General features: G+C 46.1%; 1 protein-coding gene across 1 annotated transcript; it reads left to right on the top strand.

Annotated features, from left to right (window-relative positions):
• On the top strand, positions 1-27,309 carry LOC137443503 (uncharacterized). Its single transcript, XM_068143267.1, is given in 16 exon segments — positions 1-42; positions 8,175-8,289; positions 8,851-8,982; positions 11,337-11,476; positions 12,124-12,175; positions 12,451-12,482; positions 13,067-13,234; positions 13,303-13,399; positions 13,496-13,719; positions 14,580-14,733; positions 14,807-15,015; positions 15,079-15,196; positions 15,334-15,555; positions 23,640-23,715; positions 23,795-23,922; positions 27,149-27,309. Coding segments are annotated over 16 exon segments (2,070 nt in total).

A 27,309-nucleotide genomic window follows, 5' to 3' on the forward strand; every position in this document is an offset into this window, starting at 1 on the left:
ATGGTGATACCAGCTGCCGTCCTTGGCAGCTTGCCAGAATCAGCAACAAATTCATTTAGAGCTGCTTTACCAATTAACTTTTTAGCCCTCTTTTTAACTGACAGAGATTCTGCACACTCCTCATCACTAGATGACTCTGGGGCTGATCCAGAGCCACAGCATTTTCTTTTTGATCTAGTTTTAATAACAAAACATGCCCTGGACACCTTTCTCTCTCTCTGCAAAGAAATCAGGAGATACACGATAATTATCTCCAGCAGCAGAATTACAGACACCAAGTAAGTCACCTTTGGGTCCCAGCCATCACCTAAAGTTACTCTCTCCTCAGGCGGAATCTTAAAACCCTTTATCTCAATTGGGAGAGTGGTGGAGGTAACATTCCTGTATCTCGCTGGCCATAATAAATCAATACATTTTCCATACCATAATCTAACTCTATACATACCCCAAACAATATCTGTAAACCAGAGCCCCAAAAATTGAAAAGAATAACCGCTCTACAATCCACAACACCTTCATGTTTGCTAATTCAGCTAGAAAGCAGTAAATCACTCAAGTAATAAATTAAACTAATTATCTGCCCCACGTTAAGTAAGCCAAGAAAAAAAAATGTCGTAGGGTTGGAAGGGTGAGGCCAAAAAGCCTCCTCCCTCCCCCCTGTAAAGTAAAGGGAAGGAAAATTGAAGTAAAAGGAAAAAAAACTCACAGCTGAATTAGCAAAGCAATGGGAGCTGTATATTTACCAAGCAGGGAAATGCAGGGGAATATACAAATTTACAATATTTACAATATATAAAAAGATATACAACAGAGTAGCACAGAAATGAGAGTTCCCCCTTCTGCTGATGGGATTCCCCACCTCCACTTCCCCCCTCTCTCTCCCTTTTCCCCAGAGCGGGTTAGAAAGAGAGAGAAAGAGAAAAAAGTCAGAAGCAGTTTTGTGTTAATTGGAAAGCAGTTAATACAGGCCTTGCAGTTTATCAGTTTTTCAAGGTCAAGCCTTGGCCGAGAGCCCACCACAGAGAGCTGCTGCCCTAAGGATGAGAGGAAGAAAGACTGAAGATAAAAGTGCCAGAATGCCCAGGATACCCTCCTGCACTCCCAGTTCAGAAGGTGCTTCCTCCCACTTGTGGTGGGTTTGGAAGGGGTAAGGCCAAGAAGCCTCCTCCCTTCCCCCTTGTAAGGTAAAAGGGAAAAAAAATTGAAGGGAAAGGAAAAAAAACTCGCAAGCTGAATTAGCAAAGCAGTGGAGCTATATTTACAAAGCAATGTAGGGAATGCAGGGGAATATTTACAAATTTACAATATCTACAATATATACAAAGATATACAACAGAGCAACACAGAAATGAGAGTAATCCCCCCCCGGCAGAGGGGTCCCCCACCTCCGCTCTCCCCTCTCTCCCCCCCTTTCCCAGAGTGGGATAGAAAGAGAAAGAAAAGAGAGGAAAAAAAAGTTAGAAGCAGTTTGTGTTAATTGGAAGGGAGTTAATATACCGGCCTTTATCTGTCTTCAAGGCCGAGGCCTTGGCAGAAAGCCCAGCACAGGCAGAGCTGCTGCACGAAGCAAAGACGGAAGCAAGACTGAAGATAGGGTGCTGGAAAAACCCAGTATAGTCCCAGCTCAGAAGGTGCTTCCTCCCACTTCACCAATGAAATTAGTTTAGACTATTCCTTCCGTTTACCAACTTCCGTCCACCATATTCCCTTTCTTAAGGGGGCAACGTCAACCGGCCACAGTCCACCCCTTCTAAACAATTTCATTGGCTGTTCATACTGTCCATCCAATCCAAAACGATATTTACAGTTCGTGAGTAAAGTTCATAGTCCATTCCGGCTATGCTCAGATGTAGATGATTCAAAAGTCCAAGAAAAACAGAAAATGAGAAAAATGGAAAACAGTTCATTTCTTCGCCGACGAAGCAAAGAAAAGGGGAACAGGGATTCTCAGGGTCTCTTAGTTGACTCAGGGCTCTCAGGGATCTCAGGGTTCGTGCACCGTAGATTCCTTGTTGACTCTTCCTCTGGACGCGAAGTAGCTGTACAACAGTTTGAAATCAACCTCTTTCAGCTGAAGTTAAATTTCTTTGTGGAATACACTGAATTTCACCATTCTCTTGCATTACCCAATAAGTGTGACCCGGACCTTCAGCTGAAACCACCCCTCGGATAGGCTTAGCCTCTCCTGAGGGTGAAAATACCCAAACAGTTTTACCTAACAGATTCTTTTCTCTAACAACAGGAACTCTATCACCTTCTACTTTCCGTAGCAAATCTGAATGTGCAGGTCCAGCTCGGTTCACTGAACCTCTACTATTTACCAGCCAGGTTGCTTGTGCTAAATGTTTTTCCCAGTTTTTCAAAGATCCACCTCCCATGGCTTTGAGAGTGGTCTTCAACAAACCGTTGTAGCGTTCAATCTTCCCTGAAGCTGGTGCATAGTAGGGAATGTGGAATATCCACTCAATACCGTGCTCTTTTGCCCAGTTCTTTACAAGGTTGTTCTTGAAATGAGTTCCCTTGTCTGACTCAATCCTCTCTGGAGTTCCGTGTCTCCACAGGATTTGTCTCTCCAGACCGAGAATGGTGTTGCGTGCAGTTGCATGTGGAACTGGATAAGTTTCCAACCATCCAGTGTTTGCCTCTACCATAGTAAGCACATATTGCTTACCAGAACGAGAACGTGGTAGAGTGATGTAGTCAATCTGCCAAGCTTCACCATACTTGTACTTGGACCATCTGTCACCATACCACAAGGGCTTAAGTCGTTTTGCCTGCTTAATAGCAGCACAAATGTCACAGTCATGGATGACTTGTGTGATAGCATCCATGGAAATGTCTATGGATCTGTCACGAGCCCATTGGTATGTTGCATCTCTACCTTGATGTCCTGACGAATCATGAGCCCACCGAGCTAAGAATATCTCACCTCGGTGTTTCCAGTCGAGATCAAGATTAGAGTCCATGTCTACTTGAGAAAGTCTTGCAGCTAGATCTGCCTGATGGTTGTGTTGCTGTTCCTCAGTAGCTTTGCTCTTAGGAATGTGAGCATCGATGTGTCTCACTTTCACTGGAATTCTCTCGATTCGATCAGCAATGTCCTGCCACAGGTTGGCTGCCCAAATGGGTTTTCCTTTCCTCTGCCAACCACTCTTCTTCCAGTTCTTTAGCCAACCCCATAGAGCATTGGCTACCATCCATGAGTCGGTGTAGAGATAAAGCTTTGGCCATCTCTCACGTTCAGACACATCGAGAGCTAGCTGGACAGCTTTTACCTCTGCGAATTGACTGGACTCTCCTTCTCCATCTTTCACCTCTGCAACTCGGCGTGTTGGACTCCACACTGCAGACTTCCACCTTCGCTTCTTTCCAACAAGACGACAGGAACCGTCTGTGAACAAAGCATATTTCTTTTCATCATCAGAGAGGTCATTGTAAGGAGGAGCTTCCTCAGCACGAGTTACTTTCTCCTCTGGAGGTTTGGCACAGTTGATGCCTTCAGGCCAACTTGAGATCACCTCCACTAGACCAGGTCTTTCAAGATTTCCCATTCGAGCTCTCTGTGTTATCAGAGCCATCCACTTAGACCAGGTTGAGTCTGTGGCATGATGTGGTGTGGATCCTTTGCCTTTGAACATCCAATTCAAAACTGGTAATCTGGGAGCTAGAAGAAGTTGTGATTCAGTTCCAATCACTTCAGAAGATGCTTTCACTCCTTCATAGGCAGCTAAGATTTCTTTCTCCATTGGAGTATAATTAGCCTCTGAACCTCTGTAACCTCGACTCCAGAAACCAAGAGGTCGTCCACGTGTCTCCCCTGGAGCTTTTTGCCATAAGCACCAGGTTGGACCATTGTCACTCGCAGCCGTGTACAAAATGTTCTTAATGTCTGGACCATCTCGGACAGGTCCCAGACCCATTGCTTGAACTACCTCTTGCTTTATCTGGTCAAAGGCTGCTTGTTGTTCAGGTCCCCAGTGGAAATGATTTCTCTTTCGAGTCACATCATACAGAGGTTTCATAATCTGACTGTATCCAGGAATGTGCAGTCTCCAAAATCCCACTATCCCTAAGAAACGTAGGGTCTCTTGCTTGTTTGTGGGACTTGCCATGGTAGAGACTCTATTTACCACATCCACTGGAATGTGTCGGCGTCCATCCTGCCATCGCACTCCCAGAAACTGAATCTCTGTGGTAGGTCCTTTCACCTTGTCTCGCTTGATGGCAAAACCTGCATCCAGGAGAATGTCAATGATTTTGTTACCTTTCTCGAAGACTTCCTCAGCAGTTTTACCCCAGACGATGATATCATCGATGAACTGGATGTGTTCTGGAGCACCGCCTTTCTCCAGAGCATCGTGGATCACTGCATGACAGATGCTTGAGCTGTGGATCCAGCCCATTGGCAGCCTGTTGAAAGTGTACTGGATTCCTCTCCAGGTGAAAGCAAACTGAGGCCTGCATTCCTCTGCTATGGGAATAGAGAAAAATGCATTAGCAATGTCTATGGTAGCATACCATTTGGCCTCTTTGGATTCCAGCTCATACTGTAGTTCCATCATGTCTGTTACTGCTGCACTCATAGGTGGTGTTACTTCATTCAGGGCTCGGTAGTCTACTGTCAGACGCCAGTCTCCATTCTGCTTCCGCACAGGCCACACTGGACTGTTGAAAGGTGAATGAGTTTTGCTGACAACTTTCTGACTCTCCAACTGACGAATCAGATTCTGAATGGGCAACAAAGAGTCACGGTTGGTTCTGTATTGTCTGTGATGCACAGTCTGAGAAGCAACCGGCAATTTAATGTCCTGTATCTTATGTTGTCCCACAACTGCAGATTCATCAGAAAGCTCAGGTCTGGCAGACAGCTTCAACTTTTGTCCATCAATTTCTATAGAAGCTACTCCAAAAGCCCATTTGTAACCTCTGGGGTCTTTGAAACGCCCTTCTCTCAGAAAATCAATTCCCAAAATACAAGGTGCATCAGGTCCGGTCACAACTGTATGCTTCCTCCATTGTTTACCAGTTAAACTTATATTAACCTCTACCTTACTTAACTCTTGAGATCCACCAGTGACTCCCAGAATAGTTATAGACTCTGATCCCTGATAATTTGATGGTATTATGGTGCACTGAGCTCCTGTGTCAACCAAGGCCCTGTACTTCCGAAATTGTGAAGTGCCAGGCCACTGGATGTACACATCCCAACAGATTCTATTATCTCTGTTATCCCTCTCCTCCCCCTGGCGGGAGGCTGGGCACCCCTAGTTATGGGGAACATGCGCACATGTGCATTGCACATAATGTGCAGGGTTATAACTTTGCATGTTATAACTGGAGCCACTGTTGGAGCCATAAGAGTCGTTTTGGGGAACTGTGGAAGTAACAGCTACCCTTCTGGTATTGCTACCTCGGGTTCTGCCACTTTGCAATTCCCTCAGTCTCCTGAAAAGATTAGAAGTTGGTTGGCCATCCCAGCGGTTCATGTTCTCACCAAACTGATCACGCAGATTTATCCAAATAGTTCTACGTGATTGCCTTGGTGGTCTGATTTGGAATGACCTGTTTTGGAATGTCCTGTTTTGGAATGATCTCCTTGGAGGACGTGTATTCCTCACAGATGAGACTTGTACCCACCTGGAGGAAGAATTGAAACTATCCCTTTGTGCCAATTGGGATATGGAATTTCTAAATTCATTTTTTAACTCTCTTATGCAATTCTGTATATCACCAGACATAGTTTTAATGGCTGAAACCAAAGAACCACGTGTCATGCTATCCTCCAATTGTCTCATTTGATCACTGAATTGGCCAACCGTAGGAGAAGCTCCACCATAACTTCTTGGCACAATTCTGCTTGCCAGAATGTTTGCATAATTAGAAGGAGCAAGTTTGATGATCTTTTTAGCAAGACCAATACCCACCGGAATGTCATCAGGATTCAGAGTTTCATGTTCACCATAGAGTAGCTCTCTAACAGCAAATTCTCTCAAGCGCTTAATTCCCTCATCTATGGTAGTCCAGGGTTTAGGATTCCAGGGAAGATCATCTCGGGAAGGGTATCTCAGGGCAACCGCCATTAAGAGGCGTATCCACAGATTAACCTTACCGAGAGCTTCGCCTAGATGTCTATCTATTCCATTGTCCCTTGAGAGAGTTCCTAACTGAGCTGCTGACTTGACTCCAACTGTTAGAGCTGAAGCACCTGTATCATAACACCTACTAAGCCAAGCTAGAACTGGCTCCTTATCTGCCCTGGTGAAATCATTATGGACATCACGCAATTCCTCCCGGGGCGTAGAACAGTCCGTAATATCATCTTCATCTTCATCTCCCTGAATTCTTTGCCCATAAAATCCTGCTGTCATTCTCCTAAGGATCTCTTTAAGCTGAGAACCACCTTTGCCAGCTGCCTTCCTAACTTCATCTCTATCCTGCTTTGATCTCACTAGGTTAGCTAGATCTTTAAAACAAACCTTCTCTTCCTCCTGAGCAGGATCTTTTAGAGTAGAGGGCCCCTCACCAGGATCAGTCTCCTCCTCTTCTTCTCCATCTTTGCCCTTTCCAGCTCTAGTCTTTAAAGGAGCCACCTTAACTGGAGCTGTGTTTGAATTTACAGCCACCTTAATGGAAGCTGACAGGTCCTGAGATAAATCAGCTGCTGGGGCAGTGACTTCCGGTCCCACTGAGGGAGTGGGTGGAAGTGATGTTGCTCCATTAATGGCCGACGGAGAAGAAGAAGAAGGAGAAGGAGTAGGAGAAGGAGTAGGTGCCATGTTGATACCAGCCGATGCCCTTGGCTGCTTGCCAGAATCAGCAAAGTCATTTAGAGCTGCTTTACCAATTAACTTTTTAGCCTTCTTTTTAACTGACATGGGTTCTCCACAGTCCTCGTCACTAGATGACTCTGGGACTGATCGAGAGCCACGGCGTTTTCTTTTTGATCTAGTTTTAATAACAAAACACGCCCTGGACACCTTTTTCTCTCGCCGTAAAGAGAACAGTAAATATGCGATTACCATCACCATCAACAGATTTATACACATCAAATAAATCACTTTTGGATCCCAGGCATCACCTAAAGTTACTGTCTCCTCAGGCGGAATCTTAAAACCCTTTATCTCAATTGGGAGAGTGGTGGAGGTAACATTCCTGTATCTCACTGGCCATAATAAATTAATACATTTTCCATACCATAATTTAACTCTATACATAACCCACATATAAATTGTCCGCACCAAATATTTACCCAGGTAATCCAAAATCAAACCCAAACAATACCTGTAAATCAGAGCCCCAAAAATTGAAAAGAATAATCGCTCCACAAACCACAATACCTTCATGTTTGCTAATTCAGCTAGAAAACACTAAATCAATCAAGTAATAAATTAAACTAATTATCGAGCCCCACGTTGGGCGCCAATAAAAAAATGTGGTGGGTTTGGAAGGGGTAAGGCCAAGAAGCCTCCTCCCTTCCCCCTTGTAAGGTAAAAGGGAAAAAAAATTGAAGGGAAAGGAAAAAAAACTCGCAAGCTGAATTAGCAAAGCAGTGGAGCTATATTTACAAAGCAATGTAGGGAATGCAGGGGAATATTTACAAATTTACAATATCTACAATATATACAAAGATATACAACAGAGCAACACAGAAATGAGAGTAATCCCCCCCCGGCAGAGGGGTCCCCCACCTCCGCTCTCCCCTCTCTCCCCCCCTTTCCCAGAGTGGGATAGAAAGAGAAAGAAAAGAGAGGAAAAAAAAGTTAGAAGCAGTTTGTGTTAATTGGAAGGGAGTTAATATACCGGCCTTTATCTGTCTTCAAGGCCGAGGCCTTGGCAGAAAGCCCAGCACAGGCAGAGCTGCTGCACGAAGCAAAGACGGAAGCAAGACTGAAGATAGGGTGCTGGAAAAACCCAGTATAGTCCCAGCTCAGAAGGTGCTTCCTCCCACTTCACCAATGAAATTAGTTTAGACTATTCCTTCCGTTTACCAACTTCCGTCCACCATATTCCCTTTCTTAAGGGGGCAACGTCAACCGGCCACACCACTCTACCAATGAAATTAGTTTAGATCCTTCTTTTTGTTTACCAACTTCTGTCCACCATATTGCCTTTCTTAAGGGCACAGCCTCAACCGGTCACAGTTTGTATGTTACTCTTAATCCCCTTCTTACTAGCCTTTTAATATGTTCAACACAGGACCCATGAATTCAGAGTGCTTGGGGAATATTTTGCGTATAACAATGAGTACAGAATACTTTGAAGACAAATACTTATCTTTTTTTGTTGTTGGTAAGTTGATCTAGAAAAACTTGTGGAGGGAATTGTATGTGGTGAAATGCTTAAAATTCTCTGAAGCCCTCCCATGTTAGCATTCCCTGGATTATTCTAAAATCCTAGATCTTAATATATTGGACCTCACTGTAGCTGCAGTCAAATGCTTCCTTTATTTTTGCATGGAGTCCTTCAGACTTGTTTTGTGATAACATAGCCATATCTTCACTTGATATTGCTATCTTTGGATTGAAGTTGTACTTCCATGCCTAGAAACTGCCTTGTACTGTTCAATAACATTATCCTCCTGGTAAAAATGTTCCCCAATAATAGCACAGACTGTTTGGAAAATTCACGAGTTGAAGCTGGCACTACTTTACTGATTTTGTACTTGTGGCTCTCAGTCTTCTTTGCCTGCAGTTAAGACACTTGGTGGTGGCATATAGATACTGAATGAACTTTTAGAAGAGTTAGTTGGCCCCTCTCTGTGGGCTTAGCCAACAAGTGGTGTTCTAAAGCAGGAAGTCTGCAAAACAAGAGTTACACTCATTAATATAGCTGTTCACTAATTACCCATAGATCAATCTGGCATAGCCTGGGAGCTGGATGAGGCCATGGCATCACAATGTGGCTATACAGTAACTTACAGCAACTGGAATAACATTGAGTTTCATGCTTCTGCACTAAGCTGTCATTCTCACTTAGAGGTAAGTCTGTTATAGACATTTTGACTGTAGTGCTGTTTTATGACCTTTATGCAATAGGTCACAAAACTATTGATAGGTGTTAACTGAGGTCACATCTAGAAAATCTACTAGCAGAAAACTATTTTGTTCTTCTTAAACATATCCAGAGGTCAGAAAATACTCCATGGTATTGACATTTCAATGGCCTACAGATGAACACATGAAGAAGCATACCACATATGCTTTTAAATGGCAACTGTTTTCTTTTGGCTAAGAATAGGGAGTTCTGTGTGACAGCTGTATTGCATTCTGCTCTAATACTTAGTGTCAGAGATGCGTAAGGGCAAAAGCTTAAAACCTTTGGCTACTTGTGTTAATTGGTCACTGCTGCATGTCATAAAAAGGCAAGATTTGCTGTATCTTGGGGAGCTTTTTTGTCCAGTGTTCTTCCCAAATAATTTGTTTCTGTGTACTTACACACCTATATGCATGTATATGCATGAGGAAAAGGCTGAGGTACTTAATAACTTCTTTACCTCAGTCTTCACTGCAAGGGCCTCTAGCCACACTCCTGATGTTATGGAAGTCAAAGCCAGGGACGGGGAGGAAGAACTGCCCATTGTAAGTGCAGATCAGGTTCGTGATCATCTGAAGAACCTGAAAGTGTTCAAGTCCATGGGACCGACGGGTTACACCCACGGGTACTGAGAGAACTGGCAGATGAGGTTGCTAAACCCCTCTCTATTATATTTCAAAAGTCATGGCAATCTGGTGAAGTCCCCACAGACTGGAAAAGGGGAAACATTGCCCCCATCTTCAAAAAGGGCAAGAAGGAGGAACCAGGGAACTACAGGCCAGTCAGTCTCACCTCTGTGCCTGGAAAGATCATGGAGCAGATCCTCCTGGAGTCACTACTCGCTCAAAAGAATAGTGAAGAGGTGATTGGGAGCAGTCAGCATGGCTTTGCCAAGGGCAAATCCTGCCTGACCAACCTGGTGGCCTTCTATGAGCAGGTGACAAAATTAATAGATGAGGGGCGAGCAACTGATGTCATTTACCTGGACCTGAGCAAAGCCTTCGACACTGTCCCACACCACATCCTGGTCTCCAAACTGGTGACACATGGGTTTGATGGGTGGACCACTAGATGGATAAGGAACTGGCTTGATGGCTGCACCCAAAGAGTGGCTGTCAATGGCTCCATGTCCCAGTGGAGGCCAGTGACAAGCGGAGTCCCTCAGGGATCAGTCCTGGGACCTGTCTTATTCAACATCTTTGTGGGGGACATGGACAGTGGCATTGAGTGCACCCTCAGCAAGTTTGCTGATGACACCAAGCTGTGTGGTGCAGCAGACACGCTGGAGGGAAGGGAGGCCATCCAGAGGGACCTTGACAGGCTGGAGAGGTGGGCACAGGCCAACCTCATGAAGTTCAATAAGAGCAAGTGCAGGGTCCTGCATCTGGGTCGAGGCAATCCCAGGCACAAATACAGGCTGGGCAGTGACTGGCTGGAAAGTAGCCCTGGAGAGAGAGACTTGGGGGTGCTGGTGGACAAAAAGCTCAACATGAGCTCTCAGTGTGCACTTGCAGCCCGCAAAGCCAATCAGATCCTGGGCTGCATCAGGAGAAGTGTGGCTAGCAGGTCGAGGGAGGTGATCCTCCCCCTCTACTCAGCCCTGGTGAGACCCCACCTGGAGTACTGTGTCCAGTTCTGGAGCCCTTATTACAAGAGGGATGTGGAGGTGCTGGAACGTGTCCAGAGAAGGGCCACAAGGATGATCAGAGGGCTGGAGCACCTCTCCTATGAGGACAGACTGAAGGAGTTGGGGCTGTTCGGTCTGCAGAAGAGAAGGCTCCGAGGTGACCTAATTGTGGCCTTCCAGTATCTGAAAGGGGCCTACAGGAAGGCTGGGGAAGGACTTCTCAGGATATCAGGTAGTGATAGGACTAGGGGGAATGGAATGAAGCTGGAGGTGGGGAGATTCAGGCTAGATGTGAGGAGGAGGTTCTTCACCATGAGAGTGGTGAAACCCTGGAATGTGTTGTCCAGGGAGGTGGTCGAGGCCCCGTCCCTGGGGGTGTTTAAGAGCAGGCTGGATGAGGCTCTGTCCAGCCTGATCTAGTGTGGGGTGTCCCTGCCCATGGCAGGGGGGTTGGAACTAGATGATCCTTGTGGTCCCTTCCAACCCTGAATGAAACTATGAAACTATGAAACTCATGTAGTTAATCAAGTAGAAAGCAATAATGCTTCAGTATGGAATTGCTCTTCTGTGCAGAGGCTGGCATGTGGGTTTTGCGATTTACTTAGTTCACAAGGATAGTTTGTGCCTAACTAGGGAAAATAATTCTAACCAGCAAATGTTCACTCTGTGCAAAAAGATGTTTTCATAGTAACTATACAAATCAAAGCATCTCCTACTCCTAATATAAAAAATGCTACAGTTCATCTGAAAAGTGCAAGTTGTCGTTATGGTCCTTGGAATCCAAGAGAGTTAGTATGTGAAAGTAACTACATGGAGGTAAGTACTGGAAGTATTTATGGTAAGGTAATTAATGTAAGGAGGCAAGTACTGGAGGATGCTCTCTTTGGAGCTGATTAGATGCTAGGAATGTGTATTGGAAACAGATTTTGAAAGCCCCACTATCAACAGTTTGCTAGTGAATGCACAGCATGCATCTTGAGTTTAGTGATGCATTAATATTGGGCTTATATAGCCTACCTGCCACCATTAATAACCAATAAAGCTGTGAGTATTCAAAAAGTTAAGCTAATGGATTTAACTCAGTAAATGCTGTCTCCACACATCTTATTGGATATAGCAGAAATGTATAGTTTTTGAAGGAAGTTTTCCTACTTAATTTGCTGGGGAGAAATGCAGAGACGAGAGGAAAGAGACTGCTCTGGGAGGGGGGAAACAACAAACTGTGGGAGTCAATAAGTAATTCCTGGCCTTAACCAGAAGTAGAAAAGGAGAGATAGGTGGAAAATAAAAAGAAGCTGAAATCAGGAGGAGTATAGATAATGCACTGCTCATGATGGCATCTTCTGCTGTAATTTAGTATTTGTTAGAAGGAATATTCTCTATAGGAAAAGACTTGAAGAGTGTTCACGATAAGGAAATGAGTGCTACAAACAATCCTCTTACAGAGGCTTTTTTGCCTTCAGGTTTCTGTCAGGAGGGAGGTTCCACAGATTGTGAAAGAATTCATTCAAGATGAATGCAACCAGCACCAGAACAAGGGGACACAGTCTCAGGCTGCGCCAGGGGAGGTTTAGACTCGAGGTGAGGAGGAAGTTCTTCACCGAGCGAGTCATTCGTCATTGGAACGGGTTGCCCAGGGAGGTGGTTGAGTCATCGACCCTGGAGGTGTTCAAGGGGAGATTGGACGTGGCACTTGGTGCCATGATCTAGTCATGGGGTCTGTGTTGATAGGTTGGACTCGATGATCCTCGAGGTCCTTTCCAACCTAAGCGATACTGTGATACTGTGATAACTTGCAGACTGGACTTCTGCCTTTCCAGAGGTAAATCACAATTGCAGAGTGATAGATGTTGGAAAGGACCTCTGAAGATCATCTAGTCCAACCCCTCTGCCAAGCAGGTTCATATAAATCAGGTTGCACAAGATGGCATCTAGATGGGTTTTGAATGACTACAGAAATGATGACTTCACCACCTTTGTGGGCAGCTGTTCTGGTCCTCTACCACTCTCCAAGTAAAGAACTTCCTCCTCATGTGTAGATAGAACTATGTTCAAGCTTGTGCCTGTTACCTCTCATCCTGTCAGTGGGAAACACTGAAGAATGACTGGCCCCATCCTCCTGATACCCACACTTGAAATCTTCACAAGGATTGGTAAGATCCCACTCAGTCTTCTGTAGGTTAAAAAGCTTTAAGTCCCTCAGCCAACTACAGATTTTCTTACTAGTAAAAGCTAGTGCTACTTAGAATAGATAATTTTCTGTATGTGTGGGTAGTGAACTATCCCACTAGCAGTACTTAAAATAAGGCAACAAAAATACCATGCAGTTCAATATAATAAATGTTTCAGAATAGTGAATCTGTTACTTGGAACATGCCTAAACTGTTCATTAATTCCTCTGGGTAGGCAAAAGCTGGGGAAGCCTCAATATGGCAAATAGTCTTTCATCAGCCAGAAGAAAAAAAGGCTCTGCTTGTGAGTGATGCTCAGAGTGCAGGCTATGGACTCAACACCACAGACACCAGGGTTCTGCTGTGACTACCATACACTGCTGGACAAATTCAGTTGGTTGAGGTTGGTATGCTCATTCTGCCCCAGCAAGATGCCAGGCTATGTAGGTCTAACTGGATCTCTTCCTACAGGATCAAGGAATTACCTTTTTTGCAGTGAGATCAAGTACATTTTACAAACAACTATGGATGATCCTGATGGTGGATACTGCTGTGGCATGCCCTGTAGGTGAGGAAAGCAACAGCTTACTCCAATGCTTAACTGCACAGTGACCAAATTACAACTAGAGTAATGAGCTAACAGCTGTTGTATCTTGTCCCTAAGATGGTGTGGACTACACTAATAACACAATCATCTGGACTGTTCCAAAATATATTCAACTGCTCTCTGCTGGAGCAACTGGTTTTAAGGACGTCTTGGTTGAAGCTGGTGTGGATCTACGCAAACTCTCTGCCAAAGAAATGGATTCCAGGAAATACGTGTTAGTAAATTATTTAAATGCAATTACAATGAAGATATCAATAGGTGCAGTAGGTGGCTACTACAAGGTTAGTGACTTGTTAGACCTATGCTTTTATTATGAGTAGGAATCATTGTTCATACTGGGATGAGAGGGAAGAAAAGCTCTTGTAAGCACTGCTTTGTGAAGAACTTCTTTCATTACAAGCAGAGATGGATAAAATACTGCACAGAACTATTGATTTGTCTCCAGCCTGAGGTTAATATGGAGCTTTTGCCTCTTAGCTCTGATGTCCTACTCATTGGAGACAACACTAACTGGACTGTAAAGCATGCAGTTGTTGTTTTACACAGACCATTTAAGAGCATGGGAACAACCCATTTGTCTACCAGATCATGTGGTACTGGGGTGGACTGAGACTGTATATTCAAATCTGGTTGCTTGGAGTGACCTGAATCCTGGGCAAATGTTGTTACAAATGAACTTCAAAGGAAGGTGCAGGAGGAGTCCTTTTGCTGGTGAAATAGTCCCCTGCTGCTTTAAACTTGGAAAATTGTTCCTCATTTCCATAGTAAGTGCTCTGGGTATTTCGAGAGAATCTAAACTTGCAGGGATACAGCAAGGGGCGCTTAAGAGTTCATGCTTCCTAAACTGAGAGAATTATCTGGCACTATAGCTCTAGATGACCTTGAGATTATAGAATGATTTGGCTTGGAAGGGACCTTAAAGATCATCTTGTTCCATATTCCCACTCCCCCTGGCCATGAGTAAGATAATCTTCCCCTAGACCAGGTTTCTCAAGGCCCCATTCAACTGAGCCTTAAACTTCCAGGGATGGTGCATCCACAACTGATCTGGGAAACCTGTTCCAGACCCACACTGCCCTCACAGTGAAGAAGCTACAATACAACTGTTGTGCTGCTAAAGACCGTTGATTTGAAATTCTAGACTTCTGTGAGCAGTGGACAGCATGGGGTAAAATACACCATCAACATGTTCTTAGAACATCAGTGGGAAGATGGTAAAGGGGGCCTAACCAAACATACCATCATCAAAGAAATAGAAACACCATTTGAACAAGTAGAACTTACTATAACCAACAGTAAGTAGCCTAATGTTGAATTTACTGGAGATGTTGGTATTGTTAAGAGCTTAATGTTGTTGTTTCTTTTCAGATTCAAATCTGACTGCAAGGCTAATGAATGTGACAGTGGGAACATTCCTCCCAGATGTGGAGCTTGTGAACTTAACCATTGAGGAGGCAACTGTTGCTGTACCTGGAGCTGTTCAGCATGGATACTTAACAGATGAGATCAGACATCCTAATGGAAGCAAAGCCTACATAATACGAGTCCCACTTGATTCAATAAGTGTTAAGAAAAAGGTGTGTACTAAGACACTGGAGCACATCATTCTATACAGGAGATAACCTTGGTGATTTTCCTAGTACATGGGAGCAAACAAGAGAGCATACATCCTGAATGTCACACTTGTGTTCATAATCTATCCAACAAGTGAGACATTTGCAGTCCCAGTCATAATGGTGTCAGCTGTTGAAGATGCAGGTAAACTAGTGGAACTTGGGCAAAACAATACCAGCTTGGCTGCAAACTTAGCTGTTAACTGGGCTAACTTTAGCCAGTGATACTGTCAGTTTTAAACCAGCATGTAACATGCTGGCTGACTCTGGACTATATTACAGTTCTGCCCAGCTCAACAGGATTTTGTGATGGGAGGAACCTTCATCTCATTATTACCCATGGAAATGTGCAACAAAACTGGCAACCTTTCATCTCAGACTGGCACCTGACCCCAGACACTGTGACAAAGTACAACTACAGCCTGAGGGACAATGGCACACACTTGGCAATCTCTGTCCCTTTTCTTTCTTCCCATATGAACTATGAGGTAAAGATGCCAGCAAGTAGCAATTAAAAGGCATGCTCTAGCTGTGAAATATGAACATGTTACACTATGTCCTTTGAAGCTGAAATAAAATTTCAAGAGGCTTCAAAGGTGGTTGGGGTTGTTTTTCATAGTTTCATAGTTTCATAGTTTCATTCAGGGTTGGAAGGGACCACAAGGATCATCTAGTTCCAACCCCCCTGCCATGGGCAGGGACACCCCACACTAGATCAGGTTGGACAGAGCCTCATCCAGCCTGCTCTTAAACACCCCCAGGGACGGGGCCTCGACCACCTCCCTGGACAACCCATTCCAGGGTCTCACCACTCTCATGGTGAAGAACCTCCTCTTCACATCTAGCCTGAATCTCCCCACCTCCAGCTTCATTCCATTCCCCCTAGTCCTGTCACTACATGATATCCTGAGAAGTCCTTCCCCAGCCTTCCTGTAGGCCCCCTTCAGATACTGGAAGGCCGCACCCAAAGAGTGGCTGTCAATGGCTCCATGTCCCAGTGGAGGCCAGTGACAAGTGGAGTCCCTCAGGGATCAGTCCTGGGACCTGTCTTATTCAACATCTTTGTGGGGAACATGGACAGTGGCATTGAGTGCACCCTCAGCAAGTTTGCTGATGACACCAAGCTGTGTGGTGCAGCAGACACGCTGGAGGGAAGGGAGGCCATCCAGAGGGACCTTGACAGGCTGGAGAGGTGGGCACAGGCCAACCTCATGAAGTTCAATAAGAGCAAGTGCAGGGTCCTGCATCTGGGTCGAGGCAATCCCAGGCACAAATACAGGCTGGGCAGTGACTGGCTGGAAAGTAGCCCTGGAGAGAGAGACTTGGGGGTGCTGGTGGACAAAAAGCTCAACATGAGCTCTCAGTGTGCACTTGCAGCCCGCAAAGCCAATCAGATCCTGGGCTGCATCAGGAGAAGTGTGGCTAGCAGGTCGAGGGAGGTGATCCTCCCCCTCTACTCAGCCCTGGTGAGACCCCACCTGGAGTACTGTGTCCAGTTCTGGAGCCCTTATTACAAGAGGGATGTGGAGGTGCTGGAGCGTGTCCAGAGAAGGGCCACGAGGATGATCAGAGGGCTGGAGCACCTCTCCTATGAGGACAGACTGAAGGAGTTGGGGCTGTACAGTCTGCAGAAGAGAAGGCTCTGAGGAGACCTAATTGTCGCCTTCCAGTATCTGAAGGGGGCCTACAGGAAGGCTGGGGAAGGACTTCTCAGGATATCAGGTAGTGATAGGACTAGGGGGAATGGAATGAAGCTGGAGGTGGGGAGATTCAGGCTGGATGTGAGGAGGAGGTTCTTCACCATGAGAGTGGACTGGATTCTCCTTCTCCATCTTTCGCCTCTGCAACTCGGCGTGTTGGACTCCACACTGCAGACTTCCACCTTCGCTTGTTTCCAACAAGACGACAGGAACCGTCTGTGGACAAAGCATATTTCTTTTCATCATCAGAAAGGTCATTGTAAGGAGGAGCTTCCTCAGCACGAGATACTTTCTCCTCTGGAGGTTTAGCAGAGTTGGTACCTTCAGGCCTACTTGAGATCACCTCCACTAGACCAGGTCTTTCAAGATTTCCCATTCGAGCTCTCTGTGTTATCAGAGCCATCCACTTAGACCATGTTGAGTCTGTGGCATGATGTGGTGTGGAGCCTTTGCCTTTGAACATCCAATTCAAAACTGGTAATCTGGGAGCTAAGAGAAGTTGTGATTCAGTTCCAATCACTTCAGAAGATGCTTTCACTCCTTCATAGGCAGCTAAAATTTCTTTCTCTCTTGGAGTATAATTAGCCTCTGAACCTCTGTAACCTCGACTCCAGAAACCAAGAGGTCGTCCACGTGTCTCACCTGGAGCTTTTTGCCACAAGCACCAGGTTGGACCATTGTCACTTGCAGCCGTGTACAAAATGTTCTTAATGTCTGGACCATCTAGGACAGGTCCCAGACCCATTGCTTGAACTACCTCTTGCTTTATCTGGTCAAATGCTGCTTGTTGTTCAGGTCCCCAGTGGAAATGGTTTCTCTTTCGAGTCACACCATACAGAGGTTTCACAATCTGACTGTATCCAGGAATGTGCAGTCTCCAAAATCCCACTATCCCCAAGAAATGTAGGGTCTCTTGCTTGTTGGTGGGATTTGCCATGGTGGAGGCTCTATGTGCTGGGTTGAGGCAGCCCCCTTCCCCACCCCTGGCAAACAATAAACACTCAGACAAACAGACTGCAAAAGTGATGGAAAGTTTAAATAGAAAGCAGTGAACTTTTACAGAAAAGCAAATGCACAGTGATAAAGAAAAATCCCACAGCAGACCCAGAGAGATCCCATCCCTAACTGAGGGTACACCCGAGACCCCCAGGGCTCCTTCTTCCCCCTCCCACTGCTACGCTAGTCTCAACTGGCCAGATCTGAGACTGCCCATCCCCCCGTGGCCTTGGGCCTAGCCAGGCCCAAAGCCAGGAGACATCTCCCCAGTTCCCGGCTGACGGAGGAGGAAGAAAAGAGAGAGTGCAAGACTCCGCACTGGATCTTATAGTGGTGCCAAGGATTGTGGTATGAAATACTACATAATTTCCTGTGTCCACCCCTCTGGGCTGTACTTCTGGACACAGGAAGTAAACATTGCAGGGGGGCACCCAGCTCAAACTGCAACACTCTATTTACCACATCCACTGGAATGTGTCGGCGTCCATCCTGCCACCGCACTCCCAGAAACTGAATCTCTGTGGTAGGTCCTTTCACCTTGTCTCGCTTGATGGCAAAACCTCCACTCAGAAGAATGTCAATGATTTTGTTACCTTTCTCGAAGACTTCCTCAGCAGTTTTACCCCAGACGATGATATCATCGATGAACTGGATGTATTCTGGAGCACCTCCTTTCTCCAGAGCATCGTGGATCACTGCATGACAGATGCTTGAGCTGTGGATCCAGCCCATTGGCAGTCTGTTGAAAGTGTACTGGATTCCTCTCCAGGTGAAAGCAAACTGAGGCCTGCATTCCTCTGCTATGGGAATAGAGAAAAATGCATTAGCAATGTCTATGGTAGCATACCATTTGGCCTCTTTGGATTCCAGCTCATACTGTAGCTCCATCATGTCTGGCACTGCTGCACTCATAGGTGGTGTCACTTCATTTAGGGCTCGGTAGTCTACTGTCAGACGCCAGTCTCCATTCTGCTTCCGCACAGGCCACACTGGACTGTTGAAAGGTGAATGAGTTTTGCTGACAACTTTCTGACTCTCCAACTGACGAATCAGATTCTGAATGGGCAACAAAGAGTCACAGTTGGTACTGTATTGTCTGTGATGCACAGTCTGAGAAGCAACCGGCAACTTAATGTCCTGTATCTTATGTTGTCCCACAACTGCAGATTCATCAGAAAGCTCAGGTCTGGCAGATAGCTTCATTTTTTGTCCATCAATTTCCATAGAAGCTACTCCAAAAGCCCATTTGTAACCTCTAGGGTCTTTGAAATGCCCTTCTCTCAGAAAATCAATTCCCAAAATACAAGGTGCATCAGGTCCGGTCACAACTGTATGCTTCCTCCATTGTTTACCAGTTAGACTTATATTAACCTCCACCTTCCTTAACTCTTGGGATCCAGCAGTGACTCCCAGAATAGTTATAGACTCTGATCCCTGATAATTTGATGGCATTATGGTGCACTGAGCTCCTGTGTCATACAAGGCCCTGTACTTCCGAAATTGTGAAGTGCCAGGCCACTGGATGTACACATCCCAATAGATTCTGTTATCTCTGTTATCCCTCTCCTCCCCCTGGCGGGAGGCAGGGCACCCCTAGTTATGGGGAACATGCGCACATGTGCATTGCACATAGTTTGCAGGGTTATAACTTTGCATGTTATAACTGGAGCCACTGTTGGAGCCACAAGAGTCGTTCTGGGGAACTGTGGAAGTAACAGCTACCCTTCTGGTATTGCTACCTTGGGTTCTGCCACTTTGCAATTCCCTCAGTCTCCTGAAAAGATTAGAAGTTGGTTGGCCATCCCAGTGGTTCATGTTCTCACCAAACTGATCATGCCGAGTTATCCAAATAGTTCTACGTGATTGCCTTGGTGGTCTGTTTTGGAACGACCTGTTTTGGAATGACCTGTTTTGGAATGACCTCCTTGGAGGACGTGTATTCCTCACAGATGAAACTTGTACCCACCTGGAGGAAGAACTGAAATTATCCTTCTGTGCCAATTGGTATATGGAATCTTTCAGATCCTTCATGCAACTCTCAGTTTTTCCAGACAGAGTTTCAATGGCTGAAACCAAAGAACCACGTGTCATGCTATCCTCCAATTGTCTCATTTGATCACTGAATTGGACAACCATAGGAGAAGCTCCACCATAACTTCTTGACACAATTCTGCTTGCCAGAATGTTTGCATAATTAGAAGGAGCAAGTTTGATGATCTTTTTAGCAAGACCAATACCCACAGGAATGTCGTCAGGATTCAGAGTTTCATGTTCACCATAGAGTAGCTCTCTAACAGCAAATTCTCTCAAGCGCTTAATTCCCTCATCAATGGTAGTCCAGGGTTTAGGATTCCATGGAAGATCATCTCGGGAAGGGTATCTCAGGGCAACCGCCATTAAAAGGCATATCCACAGATTAACCTTACCGAGAGCCCTGCCTAGATGTCTATCTATTCCATTGTCCCTTGAGAGAGTTCCTAACTGAGCTGCTGACTTGTCTCCAACTGTTAGAGCTGGAGCACCTGTTTCATAACACCTACTAAGCCAAGCTAGAACTGGCTCCTTATCTGCCCTGGTGAAATCTTTACGGACATTTCGCAATTCCTCACGGGGTGACGAACACTCTGAAATATCATCTTGCCCTTCGTCTCCCTGAATTTTTTTGCCCATATAATCCTGCTGTCACTCTCCTAAGGATCTCTTTAAGCTGAGAACCACCTTTGCCAGCTGCTTTCCTAACTTCATCTCTATCCTGCTTTGATCTCACTAGGTTAGCTAGATCTTTAAAACAAACCTTCTCTTCCTCCTCAGCGGGATCTTTTAGAGTAGAGGGCCCCTCACCAGGATCAGTCTCCAGCTCTTCTTCTCGATCTTTGCCCTTTCCACCTCTAGTCTTTAAAACATCCACCTTAACTGGAGCTGTGTTTGAATTTACAGACACCCTAATGGAAGCTGACAGGTCCTGAGATAAATCAGCTGCTGGGGCAGTGACTTCTGGTCCCACCGAGGGAGTGGGCGGAAGTGACGTTGCTCCGTTAATGGCCAACGGAGAAAAGAAGGAGGAGAAGGGGTAGGCGCCATGTTGATACCAGTTGCCGCCCTTGGCAGCTTGCCGGAATCAGCAACAAATTCATTTAGAGCTGCTTTACCAATTAACTTTTTAGCCCTCTTTTTAACTGACAGAGAGTCTCCACACTCCTCATCACTAGATGACTCTGGGGCTGATCCAGAGCCACAGCGTTTTCGTTTTGATCTAGTTTTAATAACAAAACAAGCTCTGGACACCTGTCTCTCTCGCCACAAAGAATACAGAGAAAATACATTAGTTATCACTAGCAGCAGAATTATACACATCACATAAATCACCTTTGGGTCCCAGGCATCACCTAAAGTTACTCTCTCCTCAGGCGGAATCCTAAAACCCTTTATCTCAATTGGGAGAGTGGTGGAGGTAACATTCCTGTATCTCACTGGCCGTAAGAAATTCATGCATTTTCCATACCATAATCTAACTCTATACATAACCCACATATGAATTGTCCGCACCAAATATTTACCCAGGTAATCCAAAATCAAACCCAAACAATATCTGTAAACCAGAGCTCCAAAAATTGAAAAGAATAATCGCTCCACAAACCACAATACCTTCATGTTTGCTAATTCAGCTAGAAAACACTAAATCAATCAAGTAATAAATTAAACTAATTATCTGCCCCACGTTGGGCGACAATAAAAAAAAAAATGTGGTGGGGTTGGAAGAGTAAGGCCAAGAAGCCTCCTCCCTTCCCCCTTGTAAAGCAAAGGGAAGGAAAATTGAAGGGAAAAGAAAAAAAACTCACAGCTGAATTAGCAAAGCAGTGGAGCTGTATATTTACAAAGCAATGTAGGATATGCAGGGGAATATATACAAATTTACAATATGTACAATATATACAAAGATATACAATAGAGTATCACAGAAATGAGAATTCCCCCCTCAGCAGAGGGGGTTCCCCACCTCCGCTCTCCCCTCTTTCCCCCTTTCCCCAGAGTGGGATAGAAAGAGAAAGAAAGAGAAAGAAAGAAGTTAAAAGCAGTTTTGTGTTAATCGGAAAGCAGTTAATACAGGCCTTATATCTTATCGGTTTCAAGGCTGAAGCCTTGGCAGAAAGCCCAGGAGCTGCAAGATGCTGCCCGAAGGACAAGCGCAAGCAAGACTGATAGAAAAGTGCTGGAATGCCCAGTTCACTCCCAGTTCAGAAGGTGCTTCCTCCCACTTCACCAATGAAATTAGTTTAGATCGTTCTTTTCATTTACCAACTTCCGTCCACCATATTCCCTTTCTTAAAGGCACAGCCTCGAACGGTCACACCGAGGTGCTTTGTGAAACTAGCCTTCAGTTTGACACCTGAATTTGGTAATGGCCTTGAATGTGAGTGTATGCTGTTGAGATGCTGATGCCTTGCAGAATCTGGTTAACTGTTGCTAATGACTACCTGGCCCAAGACTAGAGTGGGTCCTGTTCCTGTTGTCTACACACTGCATAAACAGAAAACACACCAAATAGTAAAGGGATCAGATGATACTCAAACTCAGGTCAACACAAGTGCAGCTTGTTTATGTGAGTGTTACATCTCATGCTATACATTGATTCTATTATCAGCTGATCTTTTTCTTAGGCCCAGTGCACTCCCTTCCTGAGGTGTTCTGTCATATTGAAGGTATTGCTAGCCAATAAACTGTTTCTTCCTGGCTATGGCAGAGCTGTTAGAATAACCTTTATTAGAATAAACCAAACCAGGTTGGAAGAGACCTTCAGGATCATTGTGTCCAACCCATCAACCAATCCAACCCACCCAAACAGCTAACCCATGGCACCAAGTACCCCATCAAGTCTCCTCCTGAACACCTCCAATGACGGCGACTCCACCACCTCCCCAGGCAGCCCATTCCAATGGGCAATCACTCTTTCTGTATAGAACTTCTTCCTAACATCCAACCTGAACCTCCCCTGGTGCAGCCTGAGACTGTGTCCTGTTGTTCTGGTACTGGGTGCCTGGGAGAAGAGACCATCATCCGCCTATCTACAACCTCCCTTCAGGTAGTTGTAGAGAGTGATAAGGTCACCCCTGAGTCTCCTCTTCTCCAGGCTGAGCAACCCCAGCTCCCTCAGTCTTTCCTCATAGGGCTTGTGTTCCAAACCCCTCACCAACTTTGTTGCTCTTCTCTGGACACGTTCTAGCAAGTCAACATCCTTCCTAAACTGAGGTGCCCAGAACTGGACACAGTACTCGAGGTGCGGCCCAACCAGTGCAGTGTACAGGGGCAGAATGACCTCCCTGCTCCTGCTGGCTACACTGTTCCTGATGCAGGCCAGGATGCCATTGGCCCTCTTGGCTGCCTGGGCACACTGCAGGCTCATGTTCAGCCTACCATCGAAAAGTACCCCCAGGTCCCTCTCTGCCTGGCTGCTCTCCAGCCACTCTGACCCTAGCCTGTAGCACTGCATGGGGTTGTTGTGGCCAATGTGCAGAACCTGGCACTTGGATGTGTTAAATCTCATGCCGTTGGATTCTGCCCATCTGTCCAGCCTGTCGAGGTCCCTCTGCAGAGCCTCTCTACCCTCCAGCGGACCAACTCCTACCTCAAGCTTGGTGTCGTCTGCAAATTTACTGATGATGGACTCAATGCCCTCATCCAGATCATCAATAAAGATGTTAAAGAGCACAGGGCCCAGCACTGATCCTATCATCTGGTCTAGTTCAGCAGGCACAGGGCTCCCGGCCATTGATTTCTGGTCATTCCTAAGTGTACTTTGTTCAGTGCAATCTGTCATTCAAGTGAAGGGGTGTGGATATTGTCAAAACCAAAGTAATCTCTAACCTATCCTGTTTGCAATGACGTGTATCTTTCACTTCAACAGCACAACTATGAAATATGAAAATGAAGTACTCTATTTCAGACCTGGCACCAATACACCACTATACCAGTAAGTGTTATTCCCTAGAAAAACATTGTTCAAGGTATTTTGGTATCTGAAAAAACTAATGCTAAACTTTTTCCCTCAGACTGAGATTTGCATGCTGGTATGCAATCAAGCAAGCTGTTGATGTCAAATATGAATCTAAGAACCACCCACCACCCAATATTAAGCCAGGGTTTGGCTCTCTTGCTCTTTCAATGAAGCTTTTCAAAGGTAACATGATTAGACTCCATAGAGTCACTGAACTGTTGATGTTGGAAGGGATTTCTTAATGTCCTCTTGTTCATCCACTTTCCTCAAGCAGGACCATATAGAACAGGTTGCCTAGGACCATGCCTAGATAACTTTTAAGTATCTCCAAGGATGAAGTGGAAACCTACTTTAATGCCTCTACTAGAAGTTATCCATTCTAGAATGCAACATAAATAGTCAAGTATCTGTAGATCAGATTTACCACTATTGATGTGTGATTTTCCTGCTTGGCCTAGGCATGCTGAAGGTTTTGTGTGATGAGTGTGTATTGCAGTTTGAGCTGGGTGCCCCCCTGCAATGTTTACTTCCTGTCCAGAAGTCTAGCCCAGAGGGGTGGACACAGGAAATTATGTAGTATTTCCTACCACAATTCTTTGCACCCACTATAAGATCCAGTGTGGAGTATAGCACGCCCTCTTCTCTTTTCTTCCTCCTCCGTCAGCCGGTAACTGGGGGAGATGTCGCCTGGCTAGGCCCAAGGCCATGGGGGGATGGGCAGTCTCAGATCTGGCCAGCTGAGACTAGCCTAGTAGTGGAAGGGGGGAGAAGGAGCCCTGGGGGTCTCGGGTGTACCCTCAGGTGGGGATGGGATCTCTCTGGGTCTGTTTTGGGATCTTTCTTTGTCACTGTGCTTTTGGCTTTCTGTAAAAGTTCACTGCTTTCTATTTAAACTTTCCATCACTTTTGCAATCCGTTTGTCTGAGTGTTTATTGTTGCCAGGGGTGGGGAAGGGGGCTGCCTCAACCCAGCACATTCTTGGTAGCAGAGGATGGTTAAGTGGGCAGAGGGTCTGCCCCCCAACCCTTACATTCTTGGCGAGCCAGGCAGGAGTAGGAGTTGGTTATTGTGGCTACTCTGCAGATCGGATTGCAAAAGATAAGAGAGTTTAAATTTAGTTCTGGACGTCGTTCTGGTTTTTTGGCAGTTGGGGCTCAAGTGGTGTTGTTGGGGCAATTGAGTGAGTTCTTGTGGATGCAGGGGGACTCCTGGTGCGTGGCCGGTGGCAGAGAGCCCTTCCTGCTGTTTCAAGCAGGGGTGGTTCTTAACCATAGGAATTGGGGCACCACTTGAGAATGCGGGACCTGCCCTTCCTCCACCTTTATTCTCTGCGGAGCAGCAGAAAGCGGCGGGGAGTGAAGTGGGGGAGGAGCAGCGGTGAGCAGATCAAAGTCAGGTCCGTTCTCGCTGCATGGCAGGGCCAGCTACGGCGGAGCGGGCGAGCTTGGCTCCCTATGGGCGAATGGGGACTCCAGCTGGAAAGCTGTTCTCAAGGGCCCTGAGGACATGCTCATGGCTTTCGCTGGAGGAGGCGTTTGAATGCCCGAGGGGTGGAGGCGATTTTGATTCTGTACCGCGGCGATAGAGGAGACCGGAGCCCTGCTGTGTGCTCGGGCGGCGGCGGGCCCGGCCGTGCGCTCGGAGCGGTGACGGCGGGCCCCGTCTGTCCACTTGGGCTGCGGTGGTGGCGGGCCCGGCCGTGCGCTTGGAGCGGCGACGGCGGTCCTGGCCATGCGCTCAGGCTGTGGTGGGGCCAGCCCTAGTCTCTTCCCCGACTTGTTTTGGACGAGTTCCAAAAATGGCGCCGAGCACCTGGCTCCATCTCTCTTCTTCTCAGTAGGTTGTGGTGCAGCCCCTCCCTCTTTCGGGGGAGGGTTGTGTTGTTGGATGCTGTCACGTCTTGGTACGCGAACGCCTAGTGGGAAGGCGGTGTACTGTGACATGCATCTGTAGAGCTTTGGGCCGTGGCTGGAAGCGGTCAGCACTGGGCTTGGGATAGGTCCATGCAGGGTTGTGAAAGGCTCAGCGTGCTGTTTTCCTGGAGGGGTGAAGAAGCGGTTACAGCCTGATTGTTCTGACTGGCTTGCCCCAGGGGTGGAAATATGCCGCTGAGTAAATAGAGATGGGAATAAAGGTTTGGTTGAGAAGCTGTGAGGTTCTTTCCAGGTGACCAGGATGTCCAACGGATCCATGAAGAGCTTACACTGCAGAAGAGTGAACTCTGCATCACTGAGGTTCTACTAGATGAGGGAAGAAGAACTGGAATGGACTGACACTTGAGCCTGAATGAGAGACTGTTTGGGTGGACACCCAGATGAAGATATGGACTTCGCCAAACGTCATCGGAAGATTTCTGATTTAATGATGAATTTGGGTGCAAAGATTGTGGTATGAAATAAGGGGTGGCGTGTTGCAGTTTGAGCTGGGTGCCCCCCTGCAATGTTTACTTCCTGTGTCCAGAAGTCCAGCCCAGAGGGGTGGACACAGGAAATTATGTAGTATTTCCTACCACAATTCTTTGCACCCACTATAAGATCCAGTGCGGAGTCTAGTACGCCCTCTTCTCTTTTCTTCCTCCTCCGACAGCCGGTAACTGGGGAGATGTCTCCTGGCTTTGGGCCTGGCTAGGCCCAAGGCCATGGGGCGATGGGCAGTCTCAGATCTGGCCAGCTGAGACTAGCGTAGCAGTGGGAGGGGGAAGAAGGAGCCCTGGGGGTCTCGGGTGTACCCTCAAGTGGGGATGGGATCTCTCTGGGTCTGTTCTGGGATCTTTCTTTGTCACTGTGCTTTTGGCTTTCTGTAAAAGTTCACTGCTTTCTATTTAAACTTTCCATCACTTTTGCAATCCATTTGTCTGAGTGTTTATTGTTGCCAGGGGTGGTGAAAGGGGGCTGCCACAACCCAGCACAGTGTGATGCAAATTTCTCTCTCCAATCAACCTCCAACGTGCTGCTGAGCAGAGTTATCCCTGAAAAAAAAAACCGAAAACTTGAACTTATGTCAGAGAGAAACTACATGCTGTAAAATGTTAACTACACTAACAAAAAGGGATAACTGAAGCCTAAACCAAACCCTCCCCCTGACTGGAGTGTCATGAATGAATTTTTCACGTTTTGTTTTTATCCCTCAGTACCTTTATAGAGACAATTCTGAGTGAGTGTCTTGCTCCAATGGTTTTTGTAGGGGGAGGAATGTCTTACTTTGGGGTTCTCAGAGCTAAGATCTTTGCTTTCATTGTCTATTCTTATTTTAATGCCATCCTATCCCCATTTTTCTACATTGATATGCTTTCCTAGGTTTTAGTATTACTGTGCTAAAGTCAATAGTGGCGGTAAGAAGAGTGAAGCAGAAAGCTTGTAAATACTTTCCCTGAAAAAAGGAAAACTCTAACAGCAACACTCTCTTCTAGAGAAATCTTATGCAGAGCCCTACCAGGAATTGGAATACCCTGTGGTGAAATACCTGAAGGAAGCATTGTATTTTGAAGTTGAACTGCTTCAGCCTAAAGATATGAGATTGGAACTAAACCTGGCTGACTGCTGGGCTACTGTCGTAGGGTTGGAAGGGTGA

The sequence above is a fragment of the Melanerpes formicivorus genome, unplaced genomic scaffold (assembly GCF_026170545.1).
Source record: "Melanerpes formicivorus ecotype bairdi unplaced genomic scaffold, bMelFor1.0.p_v2 SCAF_9, whole genome shotgun sequence".
In the NCBI taxonomy this organism is placed as follows: Eukaryota; Metazoa; Chordata; class Aves; order Piciformes; family Picidae; genus Melanerpes; species Melanerpes formicivorus.